Raw genomic sequence first — 24,217 nt, 5'->3', positions numbered from 1 at the left:
CTCCACCTTTATTACATATTAAAGGTATCATTTTGTGCATGTAAGTGCAGCAAGAATACTCTAAAGATAGCACAAATGTCTATATCATGCACACCAAGAAAATCTGGATCCTATTAATTTTTTTACCCTAGCTCTGCCCCCTGAACTGTCCCTAACTCGCAGTCTAATTTGGTAAGTACCTGCACTTATTATTCCCATTTATAGCTTTGCTTATATATTCACATTGATTTCCAATACATCACTAGACAGCTCTCGGGCTCTAGTAACCTGTCGAAGTTTCCTGGAATTCATTTTCACTTTAAAACAGAGGTTTTAATTGATATTCCTTGGGAAATTCAAATTCAGCTGTACTCAGCCTTTGTATAACTTGTGTTTAAAGTGTGGATTTAGTTTTTATTACTTCAGATATTATAGCTGAGCAAATCTCTACAGCAGGCAGCTACAGTAAACTCCTCTCCGGCTGCAGTGTGATTCACGGCGCCCCCTCCTTCCCTCGCCGCTATCCCAGGCCTGCCTGGCAGCCGCCCGATCCCGCCCCGCTCCTCCTCCCCGCTGCCCCCTTCCATTCCTCGGCTCCGGGAGCACAGGCGGCCGCGGCGGGCCGGGGCTGCTCCCGCGGCTGCTGCTGCAGCAGGAAGCGGGCGGCAGGGGAACCATGGCCGATAACGGCAGCGCCGGGGCGGGAGGAGGAGGCTGCCTGGCCTCGGGCATCGGCGAGATCATTGAGCTCAACGTCGGCGGCACCAGGTAAGAACCGGCGGTGGCTTGGCCGAGGCGGGGCTGCTGCAGCCGAGGAGAGGTTGCGGGGGCCCGGGGCCCTGCCTGGAAGGAACTCGGGGATGCCGCTGCACCCAGGGAAGGGGTAACGCGAGGGCGCCCTCCCTGTCAGCTGTCGCCGCGCTGCTCATAAACACTGACCCTGAATTACCAGCGCGACGGACGCAGCGCTCATTGATTTGACCACAAGGCTGGCCACCTCCGGGCGACACGGACCCGAGCCCGGGACCGCTCCAGAGCGGCGCACTGCGTGATGCGATGTGGCAGCCGCTGGCAGGGCCCCCGGCCGTCCACCAGCACCACCCCGTCATCCGAGCTCATGCAATATTTATTGTTGTTTACAACTAGTGAAAAAAACATGGACGTGGGGTTTAAAGCTGATGCTAACCCCTGACAGAAGCAACGAGCAGTTGACAACACTGAAACTGGGGCAGCTGGCAGCTCTCTGGGGTTGGCACAAGGCTGCCAGTTTGGGCACACACTTACCTTTAGCCGCCCCACTGCTATTCAGATGTCATTTCGAGCAAAATGGATGTCCGCTGTTTTGTAGCTTTTGCATAGCGCTTGTGTGGGGGTACTGAAGCCCTTATCCACATGCATAGCAACCTACACCGTGTGCTTTGTGTGTTGTTGGGACGGTGTTGTTTTTGTTTAGAGCCTACATAGAAGCGTTTTTTACGTTATATATGATGACCACTGAAGTGCATTTATCGTGGTTTGGGAAGCAGCGCATAGCAGTGTGTTGGCTGAGGGTATGTGAGACCTACTGTGTATAATAAGGACTAACCAGTTTAGCCACAGGGCAGTAAGGGTGGTGTGTTCCAGTTCACCAAAAAGAGGGTTAGTCAGAGAAGGCCCAGCATTCCAGACAGCACGTTGCAGAGATTCTGCCGAATGAGTAAAAGGATAACAAATGAGCACGCATAGGAATTGGTAGCTTAAACAGTAACCATGCACCGTTTTATTTGATTTATTTGTTTTTAAAGGCAGTCTACTGTTAAACAAATACAACCCATGAAGGTAAATGATGTGAAAAGGCAATCAAGATTGGCAACTTGAGCAGAATACTGTCAATGAAGAATGCCACTGCATATCTACCCATTTCCCCCGAAAATGTACACTTAGCAAAACCTCTTTTGACATATTCTCTCCTAAAATGTTGATATTTAACATATTTGTTAAGCATTCGGACTTCTGGCCTTTGCCTACATAGAGTTACTAACTAAACAACGAATTTGGAATCTAAAGTAAAGACTGGAAACTTTCTGTTTGTACAAACAAGAGTTTGGGAAACAGGGGAACAGAGTTAACACGAATATGCCAAATTCAGATAGATTTTGCATTTCTCCCCAAATACCACTCATCTGGAGATCTTGATAATCAAAGACAAGTAAAGCAGAAACAGAGCTAAAGGAGGAAAAACTAATGGCACAGGCACTCAGCCACACTGAAGAGGTTGTAAGCTGGCATGCTCAATTTGCATCGGTTAAAACAAGGTGATGTGGGTCCACAGTATTCTTTTTCAAATTGTTTTTATTGGTATTTCTTTCAGCACAATAGCATTACAGTATATTAAAGTATTCTACGAGTGGATCCATGTTGGGTACCAGTCCCAGCCATGACAAATATGGCATACTTCACATAACAAATACACATTGCAGTTTCTTGTAGGGTCCATAGCTAGAGCAAAGGTGGTCATGATCCTGGACTGTGGCAGTGTGGCCCTCTGTAGAAGAGAACCACAGTTCTGGAAGTCACAATAGTACATATATGCAGGCACATCTTCAAGCTCCCCCGATCTACTTCGCCTGCTTAGATCAGGCTGAAGTTTGACTTAACTAAGCTGACCTAAGCCAGACCCGCAGCATTTGCCACCACCTGCCACAGATTGGAAAACACTGAGGGCAATGCCATGAGCCATCATATATGGGAGGAGATTACAAAGAAGTCACCTTCATCTGCTCAGGACTATCTCAACGCCACAATTAACCAGTTAGGCCTGGGAGATTTATGGTGGATTAAATCCAGATCTGTGACTGGGGGTGAGTGTTTGCATTGTTCAGCACTCCATCCATCAACCTTTTGTGTAGCTAAAGTTGCCCTCAATGGGAAGGGCATGCCCAGATGTGGGTTCCGTGCTCACTGTGCCACTGGATTCAAGCTAGCCTGGCTGATAAAGGATGATACCCTGAAACTGGTCCCAGGATGCTTGTTTCCGGTCCAGTGAGGACCTTGTCTGGCAGTTCGGGCTGGACTGTTCTCATGAGGACAGGGTCAAGACTGATTTGCATATGGCTGGGTCCAAACTGGGGTGGCATGGGGAGCAAAAGAACAATGTATTAAACCCAGATCTGTGACTGGGGGTGAGTGTTTGCATTGTTCATCACTCTGCCCATCATCCTTTTGTGTAACCAATAGTAAATCACAACATCTTCAAAACTATAGTCCAAAAAGTTACACAAATAACTTCTTTATTAGAGGACAGGACATTGCTAGAGAAGCACTACCATGTTTGGCTGATTTTAAACAGCTATAAGACCTTGAATACACAGCCATACCTGGGAGAAGCCTATATAGTATAAAAAGGAAATACCTGAATTATGGCCTTGGAATGTTACCGGTAATAGCGCATGAAAGTCCCTGGCTGAGGGTCAAAAAGGACTTGCTGTGTCATTTATGTGGGCTTGCTCCGAAAACCTTGAGCCACATGTTTTGTCTCTGCAACGCCACCCTGACTATACGCCAAAAATGGCTGCATTCGTTCTGGATCCAAACGGTTGTGCGCACTGTAGGCAAGCAATTCTGTGTTGCCTCAATTCAGCAAATGAGAGAACAATCTCTCAAACAGTGAAGTACCTTTCATGAGTCGAGTGGGCCCTGACTTCCGTCATTGCCACAAAACCTCCCTTGGTCCAAATGCTGGTCCCTGGAGTGAGAAAGGAAAGTGGTTGACTGGAATTTCAGTAGGAAAATACAGCAGTAATTAAAGTAGAGTGAGGTCTGTAGGTCTCTGGGCCCTGGTGCCACTGCACCTGTTGCTCCATTGATAACTAGGTCTCAGGAGAGAAAGCCGATGGGGCAGAAAAAGAGAAGCAAAAGTAATACAACAGACAACAGGAAGAAAGAGAAGGGAGCGCAAAGAAATAAAAGAAAAAAGGGAAACAAAGAACAAGGAATTAAAAACACAACTAAGAAGAAATAGAGCAAACATGAGACAAAAGAAAAAAGGGTGGAAAGCTAGCGGACAAATGATAGAGGAAAAAATAATGAAAGCAGTGTGAAAAGAAAGCGAATGATAAATTAACATTAGATGAAAAAAAGAGAGATTCTGAGAGAAACAAACAGCGAAAGAACCAAGGCATTTATGTACTGACACATTTCCTACATACCCAGAATGGGAAAACCACTTTGACAATTCGGATCCTGACAAGAATCTTGTGGCTTCCACATACAGATGGGAAAAAGAGGGATTGATAGTAAAAGGTGAATTGACAGACGAAGATAAGAAAAATACCAGAGAAAGGAAGGAAAATTAAAGAAAGTGAAAAGACGCACACCGAGTCAAAGGAAAGAGCTAATAAAAAAAAAGACAAAGAAAGAATGAAGGGAAGAGAAAAAATAGTGAAAGAATGTATGCCTGGTGGAGAAAACAAAGGAATGAAACAACGAAAGAAATAGCAAAGTTTTTGTGAGTTTGAAAGAGAAGGTAGCAAGAGGAAGAGGGGTAAAAAAGGAGTAGAAATAAACAGTTGAAAGAAAGAGCAAAACTGTTAACATGTGGATTTTAAGAGCTGGAAAGAGAAAAGTGGGAGAGAAAGACAACATTGAGAGTAAACAGAGTAAAAGGAAAGAACAGAGTGAGACAGGTGAATCAGACCCTTCCAAATAAAGATGGCAGCTAAGAATAGATTTAATTGGCTCCTCCACGTCCTCAAACAGAAGTTAGAATGTGGAACAGCAGGGGGCACTGCAGAACAGCATGAGGTGCATTAGCAGAGTTGTATGTGAACCCCAATATAGCAATATTGGGGCACTTCAGATCAGGATTGGGGGTGTAGACAGAGCTGTGTCTCGGACCAGTGCTGGAATAACAGAAATACAGCGGTTGAGGAATGAGACCCAGGGTGCCATGTAATTCCTGATATTGGGGTGCTGCAGGTTAGGGTTGAGGTCCACTGACAGAGTTGTATGTGGACTGCAGTACTGGAGCAGTAACGAGCACACAAGGTCAGAAGTGAGGTATGTTAATGGAGCTGTGTGTGGGACTTAGTATTGGTGTGCCAGTGTTTCCAAGTGTTAGTCTGGACGTGCCCCTAGTGAGGCTGCGAGTGGTGCCCAGCATGGGAGTGGCATTGCCTCTGAACCACAGAAGCGAGGAGTTGTGAAGGGTGTGTGTGTGTGAGCATGAGTACTGAGAAACAATATGCACTGAATGTTAGAATTGATGAATTCTGGCGGAGCTGTGATGGGTCCCTTCAACAGTGGCATGGATGTTAGACTTGAGGTGCACTGGCTGAGCTGTGTTTTGCTCTTTTGGGTCCAGTATTGGCTTGACAGTGGGACTGAATATTAGAATTAAGCTGCAGTAATGGAACTGTACGTGGGAGGGGTCCCAGTATAGGAAAGGAAGTGACCTCGATGGGTTCGAAATGAGGTGCACTAACACAGCTGAGGGCTTGGAGTGTGTAAACAGAGGTGCACTGATGAAACTGCTCCAGAGGTCCCAGTACTGGAGCAGCAGATTGTACTGACTGCGAGAACTGAGGTGTTCTTGCAGACAGTGTGCTTGGGGTTCCTGGCATTGGCACGGCTGAGGGCTTGGAGTATGTGAACGGAGGTGCACTGATGGAGCTGCGCCCGAGGTCCCAGTACTGGAGCAGCAGAGTGTACTGACTGCAAGAACTGAGGATCTCTGGCAGACAGTGTGTGTGGGGGTGTGGTTTCTGGCACTGGGTCAAGGAAGGGCAGGAGTCAGGCAATAGGGTTCAGAGAGACCACAAAAAAACAAATAAGACCAAGATAACAGCTGATTTATAGCCTTGTTTACAGCTAAGCTCAAAGCAAGAATGCTCCTCAAATGAAACGGGAAGCTTCCCAGGACAGGAGCAGGAAACAAAGTAACAAAAGTGCCCTACAGACCAGACAAACAGGACAAAGCATAACTATACAGTAGTTGGTACCTGCTCCCACACAGAAGAAGGAGGGACAAAGAGGCATGACTCTCCACTAGCAAACAAGGATTTGTAAATGACACTGAAACTAGCAAATGAAATAGCTGGAAGCCCACAGGAGAAGTATACTTAAAAGTATACAAGAGGCCGTATGCTTACGCAGAACCTAAAAAGGTGTCTTTCAAGCATGCCTTGTGCAAACAACCTCAGGAGCGGAGGGCAGCTTCCTTCCTGAGTTTCCATCTTCCTTCAGTCTGACTGCTCTGTTGGAGTGTCTCTGTAGCTTTGTTGTGACAACCAGGATTGAATGCTGCTCCCCACTCTGAAACTTGGTACTGCACAAATAGTGCTGGAGAGAAGGCAGACACCACCAACTAACCATAGATGTATTTCTCTTCTCTTTGCTCCCACTTTACTTATAGCCCTGCACCCTACCTTTGGGATCTCCACAGGTGTCCTTGGCCTTGGTTGCAGAAGCGAGGGAAACCAAATGAAAGGGTAATGTTGAGAAAAACTTGGGCAGGTGAACAGTCAGACAAACTAGGACATCTGCTTATTGCTCAGGGGCCTGTGGCAAGCCTCACTACTGGTTTGTGTGAAGCCACCCCTGTGCTAGCACCTGTGTCGGCTTCCACCCGCGGCCCAACTGCTAAATTATCCCTCTCACTACGCCAGAAGACAATGAATATCCTTCCTCTTTGTTTCTTCAAATTTCATTGATGGATGTTGCAAAATACGTATGTGTTCCGTTATTAAAATATAAACTCCATCATTTGGGCTTCAGGTGTGGGCATGTGACCTTGCCTTGTTTCTAATTAATATTTTTTATGGTTAATTTCAAAGTTTGCAGATGTTACATATAATTTTGTAATGTTTAAACACTCCCATCTAGATTTCTCTGTAACCTGTGTCAGCAGCCTGACAAAACTATAGCAACCAGTTACAAAGATCTTTCATTAGCCAGATCTTTTGTTTCAACATGAATGAATGAATGGACACTCTGCTGAACAGCTGTGGGCATTATACAGGGAGTGCAGAATTATTAGGCAAGTTGTATTTTTGAGGATTAATTTTATTATTGAACAACAACCATGTTCTCAATGAACCCAAAAAACTCATTAATATCAAAGCTGAATATTTTTGGAAGTAGTTTTTAGTTTGTTTTTAGTTTTAGCTATGTTAGGGGGATATCTGTGTGTGCAGGTGACTATTACTGTGCATAATTATTAGGCAACTTAACAAAAAAAAAATATATACCCATTTCAATTATTTATTATTACCAGTGAAACCAATATAACATCTCAACATTCACAAATATACATTTCTGACATTCAAAAACAAAACAAAAACAAATCAGTGACCAATATAGCCACCTTTCTTTGCAAGGACACTCAAAAGCCTGCCATCCATGGATTCTGTCAGTGTTTGATCTGTTCACCATCAACATTGCGTGCAGCAGCAACCACAGCCTCCCAGACACTGTTCAGAGAGGTGTACTGTTTTCCCTCCTTGTAAATCTCACATTTGATGATGGACCACAGGTTCTCAATGGGGTTCAGATCAGGTGAACAAGGAGGCCATGTCATTAGATTTCCTTCTTTTATACCCTTTCTTGCCAGCCACGCTGTGGAGTACTTGGACGCGTGTGATGGAGCATTGTCCTGCATGAAAATCATGTTTTTCTTGAAGGATGCAGACTTCTTCCTGTACCACTGCTTGAAGAAGGTGTCTTCCAGGAACTGGCAGTAGGACTGGGAGTTGAGCTTGACTCCATCCTCAACCCGAAAAGGCCCCACAAGCTCATCTTTGATGATACCAGCCCAAACCAGTACTCCACCTCCACCTTGCTGGCGTCTGAGTCGGACTGGAGCTCTCTGCCCTTTACCAATCCAGCCACGGGCCCATCCATCTGGCCCATCAAGACTCACTCTCATTTCATCAGTCCATAAAACCTTAGAAAAATCAGTCTTGAGATATTTATTGGCCCAGTCTTGACGTTTCAGCTTGTGTGTCTTGTTCAGTGGTGGTCGTCTTTCAGCCTTTCTTACCTTGGCCATGTCTCTGAGTATTGCACACCTTGTGCTTTTGGGCACTCCAGTGATGTTGCAGCTCTGAAATATGGCCAAACTGGTGGCAAGTGGCATCGTGGCAGCTGCACGCTTGACTTTTCTCAGTTCATGGGCAGTTATTTTGCGCCTTGGTTTTTCCACACGCTTCTTGCGACCCTGTTGACTATTTTGAATGAAACGCTTGATTGTTTGATGATCACGCTTCAGAAGCTTTGCAATTTTAAGAGTGCTGCATCCCTCTGCAAGATATCTCACTATTTTTGACTTTTCGGAGCCTGTCAAGTCCTTCTTTTGACCCATTTTGCCAAAGGAAAGGAAGTTGCCTAATAATTATGCACACCTGATATAGGGTGTTGATGTCATTAGACCACACCCCTTCTCATTACAGAGATGCACATCACCTAATATGCTTAATTGGTAGTAGGCTTTCGAGCCTATACAGCTTGGAGTAAGACAACATGCATGAAGAGGACGATGTGGTCAAAATACTCATTTGCCTAATAATTCTGCACTCCCTGTACGTTTTTATATTCATTGATTGATTCATTAATTATTTCAGGGTAACTGGGTGACAGTCCTGGTACTTGAGAATTTTTACTCCTGCTGTGCTGTGGCCTGATCTGTTATGGCACAGCAAACCCTTCAGCGCTTGATCTTTAGTATAGTAAGGCAAGCAGTCCAAGGCTTCTCAGGGAGGTAGCGTGGTGTGTAGAGATTCAGAGCTCAACAGTTACCAAATAGAATGCAAAAATGATTCTCTTGTTCAGTGCTTATCTTTTATACAAGATAACTCCTTTATTATAACAAAATGAAATACCACACAAGGATTATATCTATGGGAACAGGATTCTGTAGCAGGTACTACATAGTAAATAGGCAAAAACGTATCAGGCTGGAACTGAGAGGTGGTACTAAGAAGAGCGCAGTCACTTTTGTCAGTGACAACTCAGTGGGGACTTTTCAATCCCTTTTTGTTGTCATTTTGCAGACAGGGAATATTGATTCTACTGTCAGAGGTCTGGAACTGGTCCAAAGCAGGTCCCTTTCGTAGTGTGTTTCTCATCTGCCGAGCAGACAAATTCTTTGTTTCAGGTTATAGTTTTCAGAGCAGATAGTGATGAGTTGTGTTTCAAACTGAAGCACTCGCATCATGAGCACTGTCATGCATAAAGATCTTGCACCTGGCAGCCATCAGCTTTCGGGAGTAGCAGCTCAGAGAGAGAGAGAAAGGGGCATGCCCTATGTTGTGACAGGAATGTCCCGTGCAAGGTATTGTGTGTTCCCTACCCTGAGTGCCCGACTGTGTATATAGCTGGGATCCTAACTTTTTATTTTAGCCCTGATGTCATGCTTATGTAAGAGCATACGCAGAGGCCTAGATCTGTCTCTGAATATGTGAGTTCCTGCAACCTCCTTGTGACCTGGGGAGGCAGACCACATGGGCCTCATTGCCCTTGCCCCTGTCATGGATATACTGCATATTCTGTTGTGGCCACGTACCATTGCTATGAAAAACTAAGATTGTGACCAGTTATTTGTATCTGTGTGACTGGGAATGAGACCTACTGGTTCACCTTCATAAAGGTCGGCTTCTAGATCTGTATCCAGACTCCTGTGCTGACATCCTAACTATGTGGTAAGCGTCTGTGATCGTGTTGGCAGTGTATTACAAACATGGTGTGTGAGTTAGGCAAAGTATTTGCGGTCAATGGAATTCATTTTGTTTATCCCTGACGTGGCCTAGCACAAGATTGAGGGTAACAACTATGCTCTTGTACAGTGAAAGTGTATTGCCTGTATTCCTGTAGCTGAAGAGAGGAGACCAAGACACTGAAGTGAGGTTAGTGGAGTCAGGGCTGCTTTTAGAAATTCTGTGAGCCTTTTTGGTTACCAAGGAGCTACTGATTATTTTTCCTGAGTACTGCTGTTTGGTGAATGGTAAGGTGAGGAGTGGGACTACAGATTCTGCTGTGAAAGATGAGAAAGTATCTAGTCCCATTTTTCTGCCCCTAATTGCTTCATTTTGGCTGCTGACAGCCGGATGTGGAAACCTCACACCACCTCCTTGTGCCTCTTATAGGTACTCTAGGATGGGCGTAGCCCAGTGCTAGCTACTGTGATAAGCATCACTCTACACAAAGGTTATGTCCTGAGAATGGTGGAAGAGGACATTTAAAAGGGGAACCACCCTAAGCCAGTTCACGATTTGAGGCAGTGGTTCCACATTCCCTGTCTAGAAGTTGTGAAAAAAGTGAGACCAAAACCACCCCACCTTTGTTCCATTTCCAAGTGCTTTATGGCTAAAGATAGTAGTACACAGCAGAGTACTCACATGACTGCCCTGCAACCAGTGTTGGTGTCTGTCTGGCAGCAAGATTTGAGGGGACATCACCTGAAGACTGAGTTTACTACTTGAGAAACTGTGATCTGCCCTGAAGTGCCTAGAAGCCTGTCTGCTGAGAGAGGGAAGGAGTCTGCCTGGCCATTCAAGAGGAGAGACTGTGCTTGAGGAGCGAGGCCTAGCATGTCCTTAGGGGCTGTGGGACATTCAGTAAGAGTAGAGAGCCTGTTGGCCATTTCCCCCAAACCTTAGTCATCTTGGTTCCTGGTACATCATGCTCCTCATCGCACCGGTCTGTCTTAACTGTGTGATTGCTGTTGGTTAAGTCAGAGATGCAACTGCATGTTTGCTACAGGCCTGGATGATGGTTACAGCTGTATGTTTAATGTAGCCTAGGTAAGGTCTACAACTGCCTGTTTGCGGTAGGCCCAGGCGAGTACTGCAACTGCTTGAATAACATGGACCGGGCTGCGGCTGCGAGTGCCATTAGCCAACCCTGGTCTGCACCTGCTATTGTTTGACTTGGGACTGTATGAAGATCCTTTCAGTAGGGCCAACACAGTCTTAAGTCTATCTATTAATGACCTTAGTATGCCTGACGAGTGATTAGTTGTGGTAAAATGTTACACTTATTTGAGGATAGGGCCAACAACTTCCCTCAGTAGTCTAAATTATATATTATAGAGTGCATGTTTTCCAGTACATGTATTTAGCCTAGTGGATAGATTTATAACAGCACAGTCCTTTAGTGTTAGAACAAAAACATGTTTAATGGCATATACAGTGTGTTGGACCTGGCTTTTTTGACAGGGTCATCCCCAAACTTTCTGCCGCCTTCCTCCTATTTTTTCTGACCTGTTGTTGTTGGCTTTTGAACTCTGGCCACTTTACCACTGCTAACCAGTGCTAAAGTGCATATGCTCTCTGTGTAAATTGTACTGTTGATTGGTTTATCCGTGATTGGCTATTTGATTTACTTGTAAGACCCTAGTAGAGTGCACTATATGTGCCTAGGGCCTGTAGATTAAATGCTGCTAGTGGGCCTGCAGCACTGGTTGTGCCACCCACTTAAGTAGCCCCTTAACCTTGCCTCAGGCCTGCCATTGCAAGGCCCGTGTGTGCAGTTTCACTGCCACTTCGACTTGGCATTTAAAAGTACTTGCCAAGCCTAAAACTCCCCTTTTTCTACATATAAGTCACCCCTAATGTGTGCCTTAGGTAACCCCTAGAGCAGGGTGCTATGTGGGTAAAAGGCAGGACATGTACCTGTGTAGTTTATATGTCCTGGTAGTGTAAAACTCCTAAATTCGTTTTTTACACTACTGTGAGGCCTGCTTCCTTCATAGGCTAACATTGGGGCTGCCCTCATACATTGTTGAAGTGGTAGCTGCTGACCTGAAAGGAGTAGGAAGGTCATATTTAGTATGGCCAGAATAGTAATACAAAATCCTGCTGACTGGTGAAGTTGGATTTAATATTACTATTTTAGAAATGCCACTTTTAGAAAGTGAGCATTTCTCTACACTTAAATATTTCTGTGCCTTTCAATCCACGTCTGGCTAGGTTTAGTTGACAGCTCCTTGTGCATTCACTCAGACACACCCCAAACACAGGGTACTCAGCCTCACTTGCATACATCTGCAGGGTGGAGGGCCTGCCCTTACACAAAGGACTGCCACACCCCCTACTGGGACCCTGGCAGACAGGATTGAACTGAAAGGGGACCTGGTGCACTTCTTAGCCACTCTTTGAAGTCCCCCCCACTTCTAAGGCACAATTTAGTATAAAACAGGGCCTCTGCCCTACCACCTCAGACACTTGCTGGAGAAGAAACCTGAACCAGAACCTGCATCCTGCCAAGAAGAACTGCCTGGCTTCTCAAAGGACTCAGCTGTCTTCTTTCTACAAAGGACTGCTGCCTTGCTGTTGGCCTGCTGCCTTGCTGAACTCTTGTCTGGCTGCAAAAGTGCTCTCCAAGGGCTTGGATAGAGCTTGCCTCCTGTTCCCTGAAGTCTCAGGACCAAAAAGACTTCTCTTTTTCATTTGGACTCCTCGTGCGCTGAAAAATTCGACGCACAGCTGGCTCCGCTGTGAGAAAATCACGGCACGTCGATCCAGAAAGACGCCGCTCGACGCGACGCCTGCAGTGCGACCGGAGCTTCAACGCACGGCCTCGCATGGACAACGCCGCCCGCCTTCCAGAGAGGAAATCGACGCAACTCATGCCGCAAGGAAGAAAATTCCATGCACAGCCCCCCGGAACGATGCGCAGCCGGATAACAAGCCAAGGAATCCTCGCACAGACCCTGGCACATCTGGTAATCCCGCGATCCACAGAAGGAGACGGTCTGCATGCCGGAAAACGACGCACGTCTTCCCCGAGTGAAAAATAACGACGCAAGTCCGTGTGTGAAGAGGCGAAACCGACGCACACACAATTTTCCTTCCCGTAGAACGACGCACGTCTCCCCGCGTGAAAAATAACGACGCAAGTCCGTGTGTGAAGGGGCGTAACCGACGCACACACCATTTTTCCATGCATCTCCTCTTCTGCGGCCCTCTGCGGAGATTTTCTACTCCAAACCAGGTACTTTGTGCTTGAAAGAGACTTTGTTTGCTTTTTAAAGACTTAAGACACTTTATATCACTTTTTAGTGATATCTTTACAAATTCATATTGCATCTTTGATCGTTTTGACCTGCAAATACCCAGATAAATATTATATATTTTTCTAAACACTGTGTGTTGCTATATTGTGTTATTGTATGATTTATTGCACAAACGCTTTACACATTGCCTTCTAAGTTAAGCCTGACTGCTCCGTGCCAAGCTACCAGAGGGTGGGCACAGGATAATTTGGATTGTGTGTGACTTACCCTGACTAGAGTGAGGGTTCTTGCTTGGACAGAGGGGAACCTGACTGCCAACCAAAAACCCAATTTCTAACACAGTGCATGTAACATACAGAAAATCTTCACTAGTATATAAATAATATTTGTGTAAAGAGTATTTATTGTTCATAATCAGTGATTGAGTGCTTTGACGATGCTTTATTCAACTATCCAGGTTATCTTCTTTGAATTGTCCTCAAGTATGAATATTCCAGTTCTTGTTGCATAACTGTGATTTATTTTGCTTCAAACCTCAGAAATAATATAAACTTTTGGACTTGATGCAGCCAATACACATTTCACGTTTTTTACTGGCATGCAAGCCTGGGGCTTTCTCAAGGCTTTAATGGGGAGATATATAAATAGCCAAATTTGGCTTATATTTTCTGTTATACCCAGTTTTACAGTGTCACAATATAGGTGAGTACAGAGCACTCATGTGAAAACACTGCACATGCTTTTTGAATTTTATCTTTGTACAAGTGAGAGGTGATTATGTGATGTGGGTGATAATATCAGATATTATGAATTCATTGTATTTGCTACTTTAAGAGATTTTAATTCTTAATGAACGTGAACATCCACTGGCATGTTATAGTGGTACACAGTTCTGGAGATACCTTAACATTTAGCTGTATTCCTAAGTTGAATTTTGAGTATTTTGCGTATCATATTCTGCAGTCCTGAAAATAGGCATACCAATGTGGTAGCTCATTATCATAGGCATCAATATTAGAACTACTAACGTGCAATCGTGCTCTATAATTTATTACCTCTGTCTTCCTGATATTGTATTTACTTTGTGTTTTAGGTCTAGGGTGAAAATAAGATAAATGTATTATGTTCATTATTTCTGGAATTTTAATTAAGCTCCTAAGTTAGGCTGAAAAGTCCTCAGTTGGGGGTAAAAAAGAATCTGTTGCTATTACATAGACATAGTTTAATCATATAATCACCCCTGTTATAGAGTACAGTCATTATTGGTAGAAAAAATTAGATTCAGGTGAACCATAATTCCAGTTTTAGTGGTTCAGAGTTAAATAGCGGGGGCTGTATTATACAGAGTGCCCCGGGTGGGGCAATGGGCATGTGGGCCCGCTTTGGGCATCCCCGGGCCACTTTGGTATTACAGAGAAGGATGCAGACGCTTGTGCTGCCTTTTGTGTAACACAGATAGCGCTAGCACACATATAGCATCAGCGCTATCACTAGAGGGTGCTTCTTATAGATGAGGCGCAGAGGCAAAGAAGCTTCAGGAGGCGCACTGACAGTGTGCCCCCTGATGGCAGCCCTCTGGAGGAGGGATCCAGGCATCCACTTGCAGGCAGGTGCAGTCACTCAATGCATCCACCTGCAATGCAGGAGTGTCGAATTTCTGTAGCCCGACACCCGGGACATATTGTATGGGGTCAAGGGCAACAAGTTTTCATACTTATTTTGTACTTGGGACAAGTAGGACCAACCCCCTGCAGCACAAACTCTTTGGCTGCCAGTGGCTGCCAGTTTAAAGTGCATTGTCTACAGTAAAGGTAACATTGTTTCCATATGTTAATGGTGTTAAAACTTATATTTATGGTTTGTTAATGCAAAGCCTTTATTATTATGGTGATTGCGCACTAAGGAAATGTAGTAAGTTCAGGCAGCACTACTGATAGTAGTTTCAGTGTACAAATGTGTGCACACGTTTGCAAAGTTGAACAATATGCACTATGTATAATGCTCGCAGAAGGCTCTCTGATTAGATGCAAATATTTGCAGAAGCTTGAAAGCAGTATTTACGATTCTTTGATTTCAAAATCAAAACGTTCATTAAAAAATGCAATGAGGAAAAGAACGGTTTGCTAAGCTGCTGTGAAAATGTATGTACTATTTCTTTTAAGCATTATTTAGTAAAATGTGTTGATGGATGGTAGCATTTCTAAAAAATAAATCCATAATGGAAAAATCAGTGTAACCTGTTTCAACAAGATTATGGGAAACATGAAAATAAACAAGCATGGTCAAAGTCAGTAGGTTAGACATTGGTCATCAGTCTTTTGGTTTTGTGAATACGTGTCTTGTTTTGACATGGTATTTGTAAAACTTTATTGTTGTGGGAGCTGCAGGGCCCTTACTACTATATCAAACAATGGGAAAAGCAAAAATATTTTTTGGTCTCAAAAAGCACACATTGCCACAGTAGTTCCTGGTATTAAACAAGACTACTTTGTGTGCCTATATGCTCCTTGTAAAAGAGCACAATGCTGTCACTCATAGTGAAGCCAATCAATAGTCAGAGAGGGAGAGAGAGACGGAATTGTAATAAAAACAAAAGGTCTTGGTTAATACCAGACCTAAATAAAGGTCCAATTCTTAAAGGAAGTCACAAAAGTGCCCTCATGCTATATGTCCTTGCATTAGTGCAGATTTACAACTCATGAATTACCAAGAATTTACAGAAATAGGCCAGGAAATGGTATTCCTAGAAAATATTTGTAAACTACATTTTTAGCTCAAGCAAATATGTAGGTCTAGATTTGCTCATGCAAAAATCTGTTGATCATTTACAAGTTCACTTTTCCCCCAAATGCTTTTGTTCCCAGCTCAGTATGGAAAACAATCGGAGAAGAACTGGTAAAAATCCCTAAAATGTGAAAGTGTGTAGGTTTGCACAGAGTCAAAAGGACATTCCAAACTTGGAACTATTGCTTACTGCTACATACTGCCTCAGAATGTACATATGTGGAAAGGTAACAAAATACAGGATTTGTTAGTGTTCAAACCCTACTATACTACAGTATGAGCCCTGGCATAATCGGAAAGTGACATCTGACACCCTGCATCAAGCTATTTAGTGGTGTTTCGGAAGAGACAGTCAGTAGGTCAGAAAAGGCTTCTGCCTCATAACTAAAGCAGCCCTGCCTTTATCTTTCCACACTTTCCTGTCCATTAAAAAACCCAAAGTTCAGTGATGCCAAGAATACACTTTGCCAGTGTGGGAAGGGAGGCCCTTAGCCTCCATTTTGTAACGACATTTACCAGGGCCTATTAGCCACCTAACACCATGGAATCTCACCATATGTAGAATCACTGCAGACACCACTTATTCAGGGATATCAGCACATGGTCTGGGCAGATTAATGTAGGAGAAATTTACCTGAGAGAACTTGTGAGAGATATCGCTCTTCAACAACAGGAAAAAAAGCCTCTTCCTGTACTATAGATCATAAAAATGAGTGCCACCACCGCTTTATAATTATATATACAGTAGTTCAGTTTCCTAAACAGGCAGACCCAAACTTAGGGTCTTGGAACCTTTCACACAACATGATCAAATCAAATCAAATCATTAACATTTATAAAGCGCGCTACTCACCCGTGCGGGTCTCAAGGCGCTAGGGGGAAGGGGTTACTGCTGCTCGAAGAGCCAGGTCTTGAGGAGTCTCCGGAATACGGAGTGGTCCTGAGGATGGTGGGGAGGGTGTTCCAAGTCTTGGCCGCCAGGTAGGAGAAGGACCTCCCACCCGCTGTGGAGCAGCGGATGCGAGGGACGGCGGCGAGAGCGAGGCTGGTGGAGCGGAGAAGACGGGTGGGGGCGTAGAAGCTGAGGCGGCGGTTGAGGTGTTCTGGTCCCTTGTTGTGGAGGGCTTTGTGTGCGTGGGTGAGGAGTCGGAAGGTGATCCTTTTGCTGACGGGAAGCCAATGCAGGTGTCTCAGGTGGGCGGAGATGTGGCTGTTGCGGGGTATGTCGAGGATGAGGCGGGCGGAGGCGTTTTGAATTCGTTGCAGACGTTTCTGGAGTTTTGCGGTGGTCCCAGCGTAAAGGGTGTTGCCATAGTCCAGGCGGCTAGTGACGAGGGCGTGGGTCACGGTCTTTCTGGTGTCGGCGGGGATCCAGCGGAAGATCTTCCGGAGCATGCGGAGGGTGAGGAAGCAGGAGGAGTACACAGCGTTGACTTGTTTGGTCATTGTGAGAAGTGGGTCCAAGATGAAGCCGAGGTTGCGAGCGTGGTCTGAGGGGGTCGGTGCGGTGCCAAGGGCCGTGGGCCACCAGGAGTCGTCCCAGGCGGTCGGGGTGTTACCGAGGATGAGGACTTCCGTTTTGTCTGAGTTCAGTTTCAGACGGCTGAGTCTCATCCAATCTGCGACGTCCTTCATACCATCTTGCAGGTTGGTCTTTGCGCTGGTGGAGTCCTTGGTGAGGGAGAGTATAAGTTGAGTGTCGTCGGCGTAGGAGGTGATGATGATGCTGTGCTTGCGTACGATGTCGGCGAGGGGGCTCATGTAGACATTGAAGAGTGTCGGGCTGAGCGAGGAGCCTTGTGGGACGCCGCAGATGATCTCGGTGGGGTCTGAGCGAAAAGGTGGGAGGTAGACTCTTTGAGAGCGGTTGGAGAGGAAGGAGGCGATCCAGTCCAGGGCCTGACCTTGGATCCCGGTGGAGCGGAGGCGGGTTATTAGGGTGCGGTGACAGACGGTGTCGAAGGCAGCCGAGAGGTCGAGGAGGATGAGGGCGACTGTTTCACCGTTGTCCATCAGGGTTCTGATGTCGTCTGTGACTGAGATGAGGGCGGTTTCAGTGCTGTGGTTGGCTCGAAATCCGGATTGAGAGGGGTCGAGAAGGTTGTTGTCTTCAAGGAAGTTGGTAAGCTGCTTGTTGAAAGTCTTCTCTATGACTTTGGCAGGGAAGGGGAGGAGCGAGATGGGGCGGAAGTTCTTCAGGTCGCTTGGGTCAGCCGTAGGTTTCTTCAGTAGGGCGTTGACTTCAGAGTGTTTCCAGCTTTCGGGGAAGGTAGCAGACAAAAACGAGGAGTTGATGATGGTCTGGAGGTGCGGGGCGATGATGTCGTCTGCTTTATTGAAGATGAAGTGTGGGCAGGGGTCCGAGGGGGCACCGGAGTGGATTGAGTTCATGGTGGTTTTGGTTTCTTATGTGTTGATGTGGGTCCAGGCGTTGAGGGTGATGGCTGGGGGTGTGGGTTCAGTGTTGGTCGGCTGGGTCTGGTGTCCGAAGCTGTCGTGTAGGTCGGTAATCTTACGATGGAAGAAGGTGGCGAGGGAGTTGCACAGGTCTTGTGAGGGCGTGTTGGCGTTGGCGTTGGGGTTGGAGAACTCTTTAACGATGCTGAAGAGTTCTCTGCTGTTGTGGCTGTTTTTGTCCAGTCTGTCTGTGAAGAAATTCCTTTTGGCTGCGCGGATCAGGTTGTGGTGTTCGCGGGTAGCGTTCTTGAGGGCGGTCATGTTGTCTGCGGTGTGGTCCTTACGCAAGGCTTTCTCGAGGGCGCGACAGGTTTTCTTTGATTCTTTAAGGGTGTCGGAGAACCAGAGAGGTTTTTTGGTGTTGGCCTGTCTTGGGAGGCGTCTGAGGGGAGCGAGGTTGTCTGCGCAGTTGGTGATCCAGTTCGTGAGGCTGAGGGCTGCGTAGTTTGGGTCGCCGTTGAAGGTAGGTTGGTTGTCGATGAGCGTGGAGAAAAGCTGTTCTTCGGGGATTTTGTTCCACTGTCGACGAGGGATGGGTTGAGTGCGGAGGTGGCGGGTCTCGCGTCGGAAGGTGAAGTGGACACAACTGTGGTCAGTCCAGTGTAGAGCGGAGGCGTGGCTGAAGGAAACGTGTTTGCTGGCGGAGAAGATGGGGTCAAGCGTGTGTCCGGCGATGTGGGTGGGGGTGTTCACCAGTTGCTTGAGGCCGAGGTTGTCGAGGTTGTCGAGCAGGGCGGTGGTGTTGGGGTCGTTGTTCTGTTCTAGATGGAAGTTGAGGTCGCCGAGGAGGATGTAGTCTGGCGAGGCGAGGGCGTGCGGGGAGATGAAGTCGGTGATGGAGTCGCTGAAGAGGGCACGCGGTCCGGGGGACGGTAGATGAGGGATCCTCTGAGGGTGGTCCTGGGGTCAGTGCGGATCTGGAAGTGCAGGTGCTCGGCGGCGAGGGGGGTGTCTTCGGTGGAGGTGGTGATGCTGATGGAGTCTTTGAAGACGATGGCGATTCCTCCTCCTACTTGGTTGGTGCGGTCTTTCCTGCAAATCTTGTAGCCTTCGGGGATGGCTATGGCGATGTCGGGGCCGAAGAGGCGTTCATCCAGGTCTCAGTGATGAAGGCGACGTCTGGTGCTGTGGAGTCCAGGAGGTCCCAGAGTTCAACGGCGTGTTTGTGGACGGATCGAGCGTTGACCAGGATGCATTTGAGGTGGTTGATGGCGCATGGGCTGGTGGTCGTGGTAGTTTAGTGGTGGAAGGTAAGTTTGCAGGTGTGACATGCGAAGGGTCCATGGGTACGTTTCGGGTTACCCTGGAAGCAGGTGCTGGAGCGCCCTGGGTTGAGGGCGTGGAGGGTGATGGAGTCGTAGCGGTGCAGCGGGGTTTGGGAGTGCTGAGGACCAGGGGTCGTGGCGCAGGGCGCGGGCCAGGTCCGGACGGGCGCAGACGGGCTTGCCTTTGGTGTGCCTTTGACACGCCAGCGGCGCGGTCGCGCAGCGGCCGCCATAAGAGGGAGGAGGGGTCAGCTGGGGGCGGGAGACGGGAGTGGGGCGACGAATGGGAGCTGGGGGGGGCGGGGGCGTGCAGGAGGTGGCGGAGGGAGGGGGGACAGGTAGAGGGGAGAAGAGATGGGGGGGAGTTTAGGAAGAGAGTTAGGAGGAAGGTTAGGAAGATAGGGGAGGGGGGGTTGTAGAGGTGGAGGTGGGTGAGGGTGAGAGATAGAAGATAGGGGGTTGCAGCGATGGAGGTGAGTGAGGGTGAGAGGTAGAGTGAAAGGATAGGAAGATAGGGGGGGTTACAGAGGAGGTGGCGAGTGAGGGGGAAAGATAGAGAGATAGGTAGATAGGGGTGTTACAGAGGGGGAGGCGAGTGAGGGAGACGAGACAGGAGCAGGAGGACCGGCGCGGGAAGAACCAAGAAGCAGGAAAAAGAAGAAGAGGAGCCAAAGATCAGAAGACAGAAGAGCACCGAAGAAGGTAAAGAAGAAGAGGGGCCGAAGAACAGAAGACAGAAGAACACAGAAGAAGGTAAAGAAGAAGAGGAGCGCAGGAGACAGAGGAACACAGAAGAAGGTAAAGAAGAAGAGGAGCGCAGAAGACCGAAGAATACAGAAGAAGGTAAAGAAGAAGAGGAGCGACGAGCAGCAGAGGGAAGAGCCAAGAAGAGGGACCGAGAAGAAGAAAGCACACGCAGGTCGCGGTGCAAAGAGAGAGAGAGAAGCACACAGAAGAAGAACACAGATGAAGACAGAAGACGGGGAGCAGGAGAGAAAGAAGAGTACAGATGAAGACTACAGAAGAAGAGCACAGAGGAAGAACAGAGAAGAAGAAAAGAGGCAGGAGAGGAGGTGAGTAGCGCGGGGCAGGGCGAGGGGCTGGGCGGTGGGGGGGTACTTACTGTGAGTTCGCTGGGCTTGCTAGGAGGTCTCAGGAGCCTGGGCTGGTGGAGCTGCAGCGGCAGGGGGAGCGACCTACCCTCATTGATCCTCATTGTGCACATCATGGTTGTGCGAGCTGAGTAATATAAGTCTGCATACCAGTGAAAATAACAGTTATCCATGCACACCTGTAAATTCATGCATGGGATGTTCTTGTCGCACATGCAGGTAAGCATTTTTTCAACATATTCACTATGTTGATTGCTTACATTGTTCAGGTGTCAGAACACGCTGCCCCAATGCATGCAGTGTAAAGTGCAAATAGATGAAGTTTTAATTGGGTGTCACTTAATACATTTCCTGTTGGTCTACAGCCTACACTCCTGTCTGTAAAAGTAAATAGGTACCCCATAACATATCCTGGGCTCATCTTTGGCAATGTGGATTATGCTGGTTGTCAGAATTTACACAACTGTCCACTCCAAAGAATTGCTTTCTAAGTTTACAAGCTCGTTTAACTAAGCTTTTAAATCTTTTGTTGCATTTTTGGTTGAATTTGTTCATCATGTATACAATTTTGAATGTAACAATTTTCAGTATATTTTATTTTTTGCTTTGGAGACTGTATTTAAAGTCAAAGGTGAGATAATATCTTAGAGGTTGATTTGATATTTTGCATTTGGTGAATAACATAAATAACTTCAGCTTTGGCTGTTGAAATGTAGCTGCTTGGTGTTGATCTATGCTTTCATGGACCTGCAATTGCTGCTCATGATGATAGAATTAAAGTAGAGATAATCAGAAAGTTTAGAAAATAGTGGAATTCTTTGGCATAAGTATGGAAATTATACAATCGGTAAGTGCCATTTTTTGTAGATATTAGCATAGAATTAAAGTTTAAAAAAAACCTTGTGTCAATAACACCTAGATTGTATTCAGAGTGAATTGAGATTAGCTATAGCTGATGAAGGCACATGATTTTACAAAATATGTGGGTTCCCCAACAATGTCTGAAATTCCAAATAAGCTGGTGGAGTGGTTCACATTGTAGAACATTGATGTACAGGAATGTCCAGAATATTAAACAAATCCTGCATGTTTTTATTATACATTTTTTTCCAGTTTTCCAGTGCAAAGACTTAATGCACTTCCTTAAGATTATGATTTAAAATGCACATTATTTAGTATTGTCAATTTTGAAGTATATAATTCCCCACTCCACCCCCCAAAAAAAGAGAACTGTTGTGTTACTGTTTCACTGTTGGACTGTTACAATTCAGTACACCCGGATTGTTTTTTTTTTTTTTATCACCTGATTTTGAACTTTTTACTGTGAATTAGTCTCACTACGTGTCGCACCCACGGTAATCACATGGCAAATGGACTGCGCATGTTTACTGCCAGTGTCTATCTTTTATGATAAGGCCGCTGCGACGCAGCAAGGGTAAGTGGCACTTGGCTGGTTACACATGAACATGTGTACATGCACACGTGTGCGAGCTGCACGTGGGAGACTACTGTCGTGCACAGCCCGGTAACTGCATACAGTTGCTCTCCTCAGTGGGGGCTCTGGAGAACTAGATATTGACCTGGGGTAGGCCTTATAATGTTAGTGTACACTAATAGGAAAAGTCGGTGTGATTTACTGTTTTGTCTGTAGTGACAGTTTATTATACACATAAGGAGAAACTTGCCTTAAAGTGCAGTTTCACTTCCCTTTGGCCTACAGAGACCTGTGACATATCGAATTGTGGTGTAACATGTCCGGGAAAATCAATTCTACATGTATCACAATGATATCTGTATAACTTATGGGTCATCCAGAATGGTTATATTTCTCTGGCTCAGCTCAGGATCAGCACCCAGGACGTTCGTCACCCTGCTGTGCCCAGTTAAATACATCTCCCTCCAGCAGCAGGAACAAAGGCTTCCCCAAACAAAGAGAGCAATTAACAGTACTTCACCCAGCTCCTGAGGACGAAAGGGGTGGGGCAGTGACACTGTACCAGGGATGGGTCTGCCCAAGTCCACTGCACAAAGGTGGGAGCTCAGACCTCTGAAGGCAACACTGGAGGGGGCTCCCCTTTGAAAATCTAGTGAGGAAGGCCATGGCAGTGATGTCAGAGGTGACACGGGCCCTCTGAGGAGATGTGACTAGTGACTCCTGGATGACACCATCTTGAACTGTCCCAGCATGCTATGCAGGAGGGCTGGCATAAGGGTGGAGAGGTGACATGGCACCCTGGGATTGGCCAGGCACACCTGACTTTGAAAACCTTCCTCTCCACTTTAATAACTCTTGCACAAGGGGGAGATACTGTCTTGACTGTTAATTGTTCTGCACTCTGCTGCTGGACCCTGGGGTTGCAATGAATACATGGAAGGATACTAGCAAAGGTCTAAGCATTGTGCCCAGCTGACCCCAGGACAGTGGGTCACCCCAAGGGGCAGCAAGGCTGGCCCCTTATGCTGTCTGAGGACTAGTTGGGGTAAAGTCCTGGATTTTTGCACCCAGAAACCAAGAGCTGGAGGAAGGCTGGTGCATGTAGGCAGGAGAACCAGCTCCCTGAGGACTGCACTGCTTTGGAGGCGAGGAGGTCTGCTGCAACTGCCCCTGGTGGCTAAAGGTCACCACCAGGAGTAAAATAAGCCCTGGATCCTCAAAAATTGGCCCAGCGGGGCCTGAGTTGTAGAGGTTTTAGAGAATGGTGACCTTTGACCTTTCTCTCCCCGTGAAGCATGTTTGGCTCTGCTGCTGCTCCTCGAATCACCCCTGGTGTGGGCCAGAGCCCAGTGTCTGGGCAGGATTCTTTTCCTCAGAGAAGGGGTGTTTATGGGGCCCCACCCCCAGACTTTGTACCTGCCTGGGGCCCCCATCTCCGGGCTGTTTTTACTAAAAAAATTAGACGATGACACCATCCCCGGCCTTCCTGAAGTAAAAGCGGATGCGGGAGTGCCACCCTCTCCCACCCTTTCACCCCCCAATGGCGATGATATTGTCCCGCTTCCTGTGCCTATGTCTAAGTGGAGTGGGGCGGCCACCGTAAAAGACTACACCCTGCCGGCAGGAGCGAGCAGGGTCAAAGAGGGTGCTGACTCCCGTGGACACATGGGAGCCAGCGGGGCAGTGAGACATGGGCTCATTCAGCAGCCCTCAACATTTGGTGGGACTGGACAACTCCATATGAAAAGGAAAACGCTGAGTGGTATGAGGTCGTGCTGCACCGAAAATGCAGTGGCTCGCCCCAGCACAGCGGTAGAGCCACTTGTACAATATTCACTGCACCTGGAGGAGTGCCCCATAATTCCCTGCAGGGCTCTTCAATTTATCCATGTTTTTTCTACTTGTGGTGGCCTCAGGTGGATGGGAGCACCACCAATGGATTTGAAAAGTGGTGCAGTAGTCTGTAGGAGTGACAGCAGCCCCTCAAAAGTAAAGTTTACACAACTTACCCTACGTTTGCGGGATCAATGAATCCATGACCCTTTGGGATTTCCATGTAAATTTTTAAAAGCATTACCAAGGCTGGAGCGTTTGCTCGACAGCTGGGAGTGCAGCACTCTCTAGTCTAGGAGTTGTTTTTATGGCTGCATGTATTGTGTCCCAGAGGTGTTTAAAACAAGTATCTATGTACAGTGCT

The 24,217-nt window shown here is 46.8% G+C and overlaps 1 protein-coding gene across 1 annotated transcript in view; it reads left to right on the top strand.

Annotated features, from left to right (window-relative positions):
- Positions 1–485: 485 nt before the first annotated feature.
- Positions 486–24,217, top strand: part of KCTD3 (potassium channel tetramerization domain containing 3) — a 290,532-nt gene continuing 266,800 nt past the window's right edge. Inside the window, exon 1 of the mRNA XM_069233892.1 lies at positions 486–747. Coding sequence (XP_069089993.1) covers positions 656–747 — 92 coding nt within the window. The 5' untranslated portion in view covers positions 486–655. The remainder of the gene's footprint in view (positions 748–24,217) is intronic.

Source organism: Pleurodeles waltl, chromosome 5, assembly GCF_031143425.1.
Source record: "Pleurodeles waltl isolate 20211129_DDA chromosome 5, aPleWal1.hap1.20221129, whole genome shotgun sequence".
NCBI classification, from domain to species: Eukaryota; Metazoa; Chordata; class Amphibia; order Caudata; family Salamandridae; genus Pleurodeles; species Pleurodeles waltl.
This window is presented reverse-complemented; position numbering and strand designations above follow the sequence as displayed.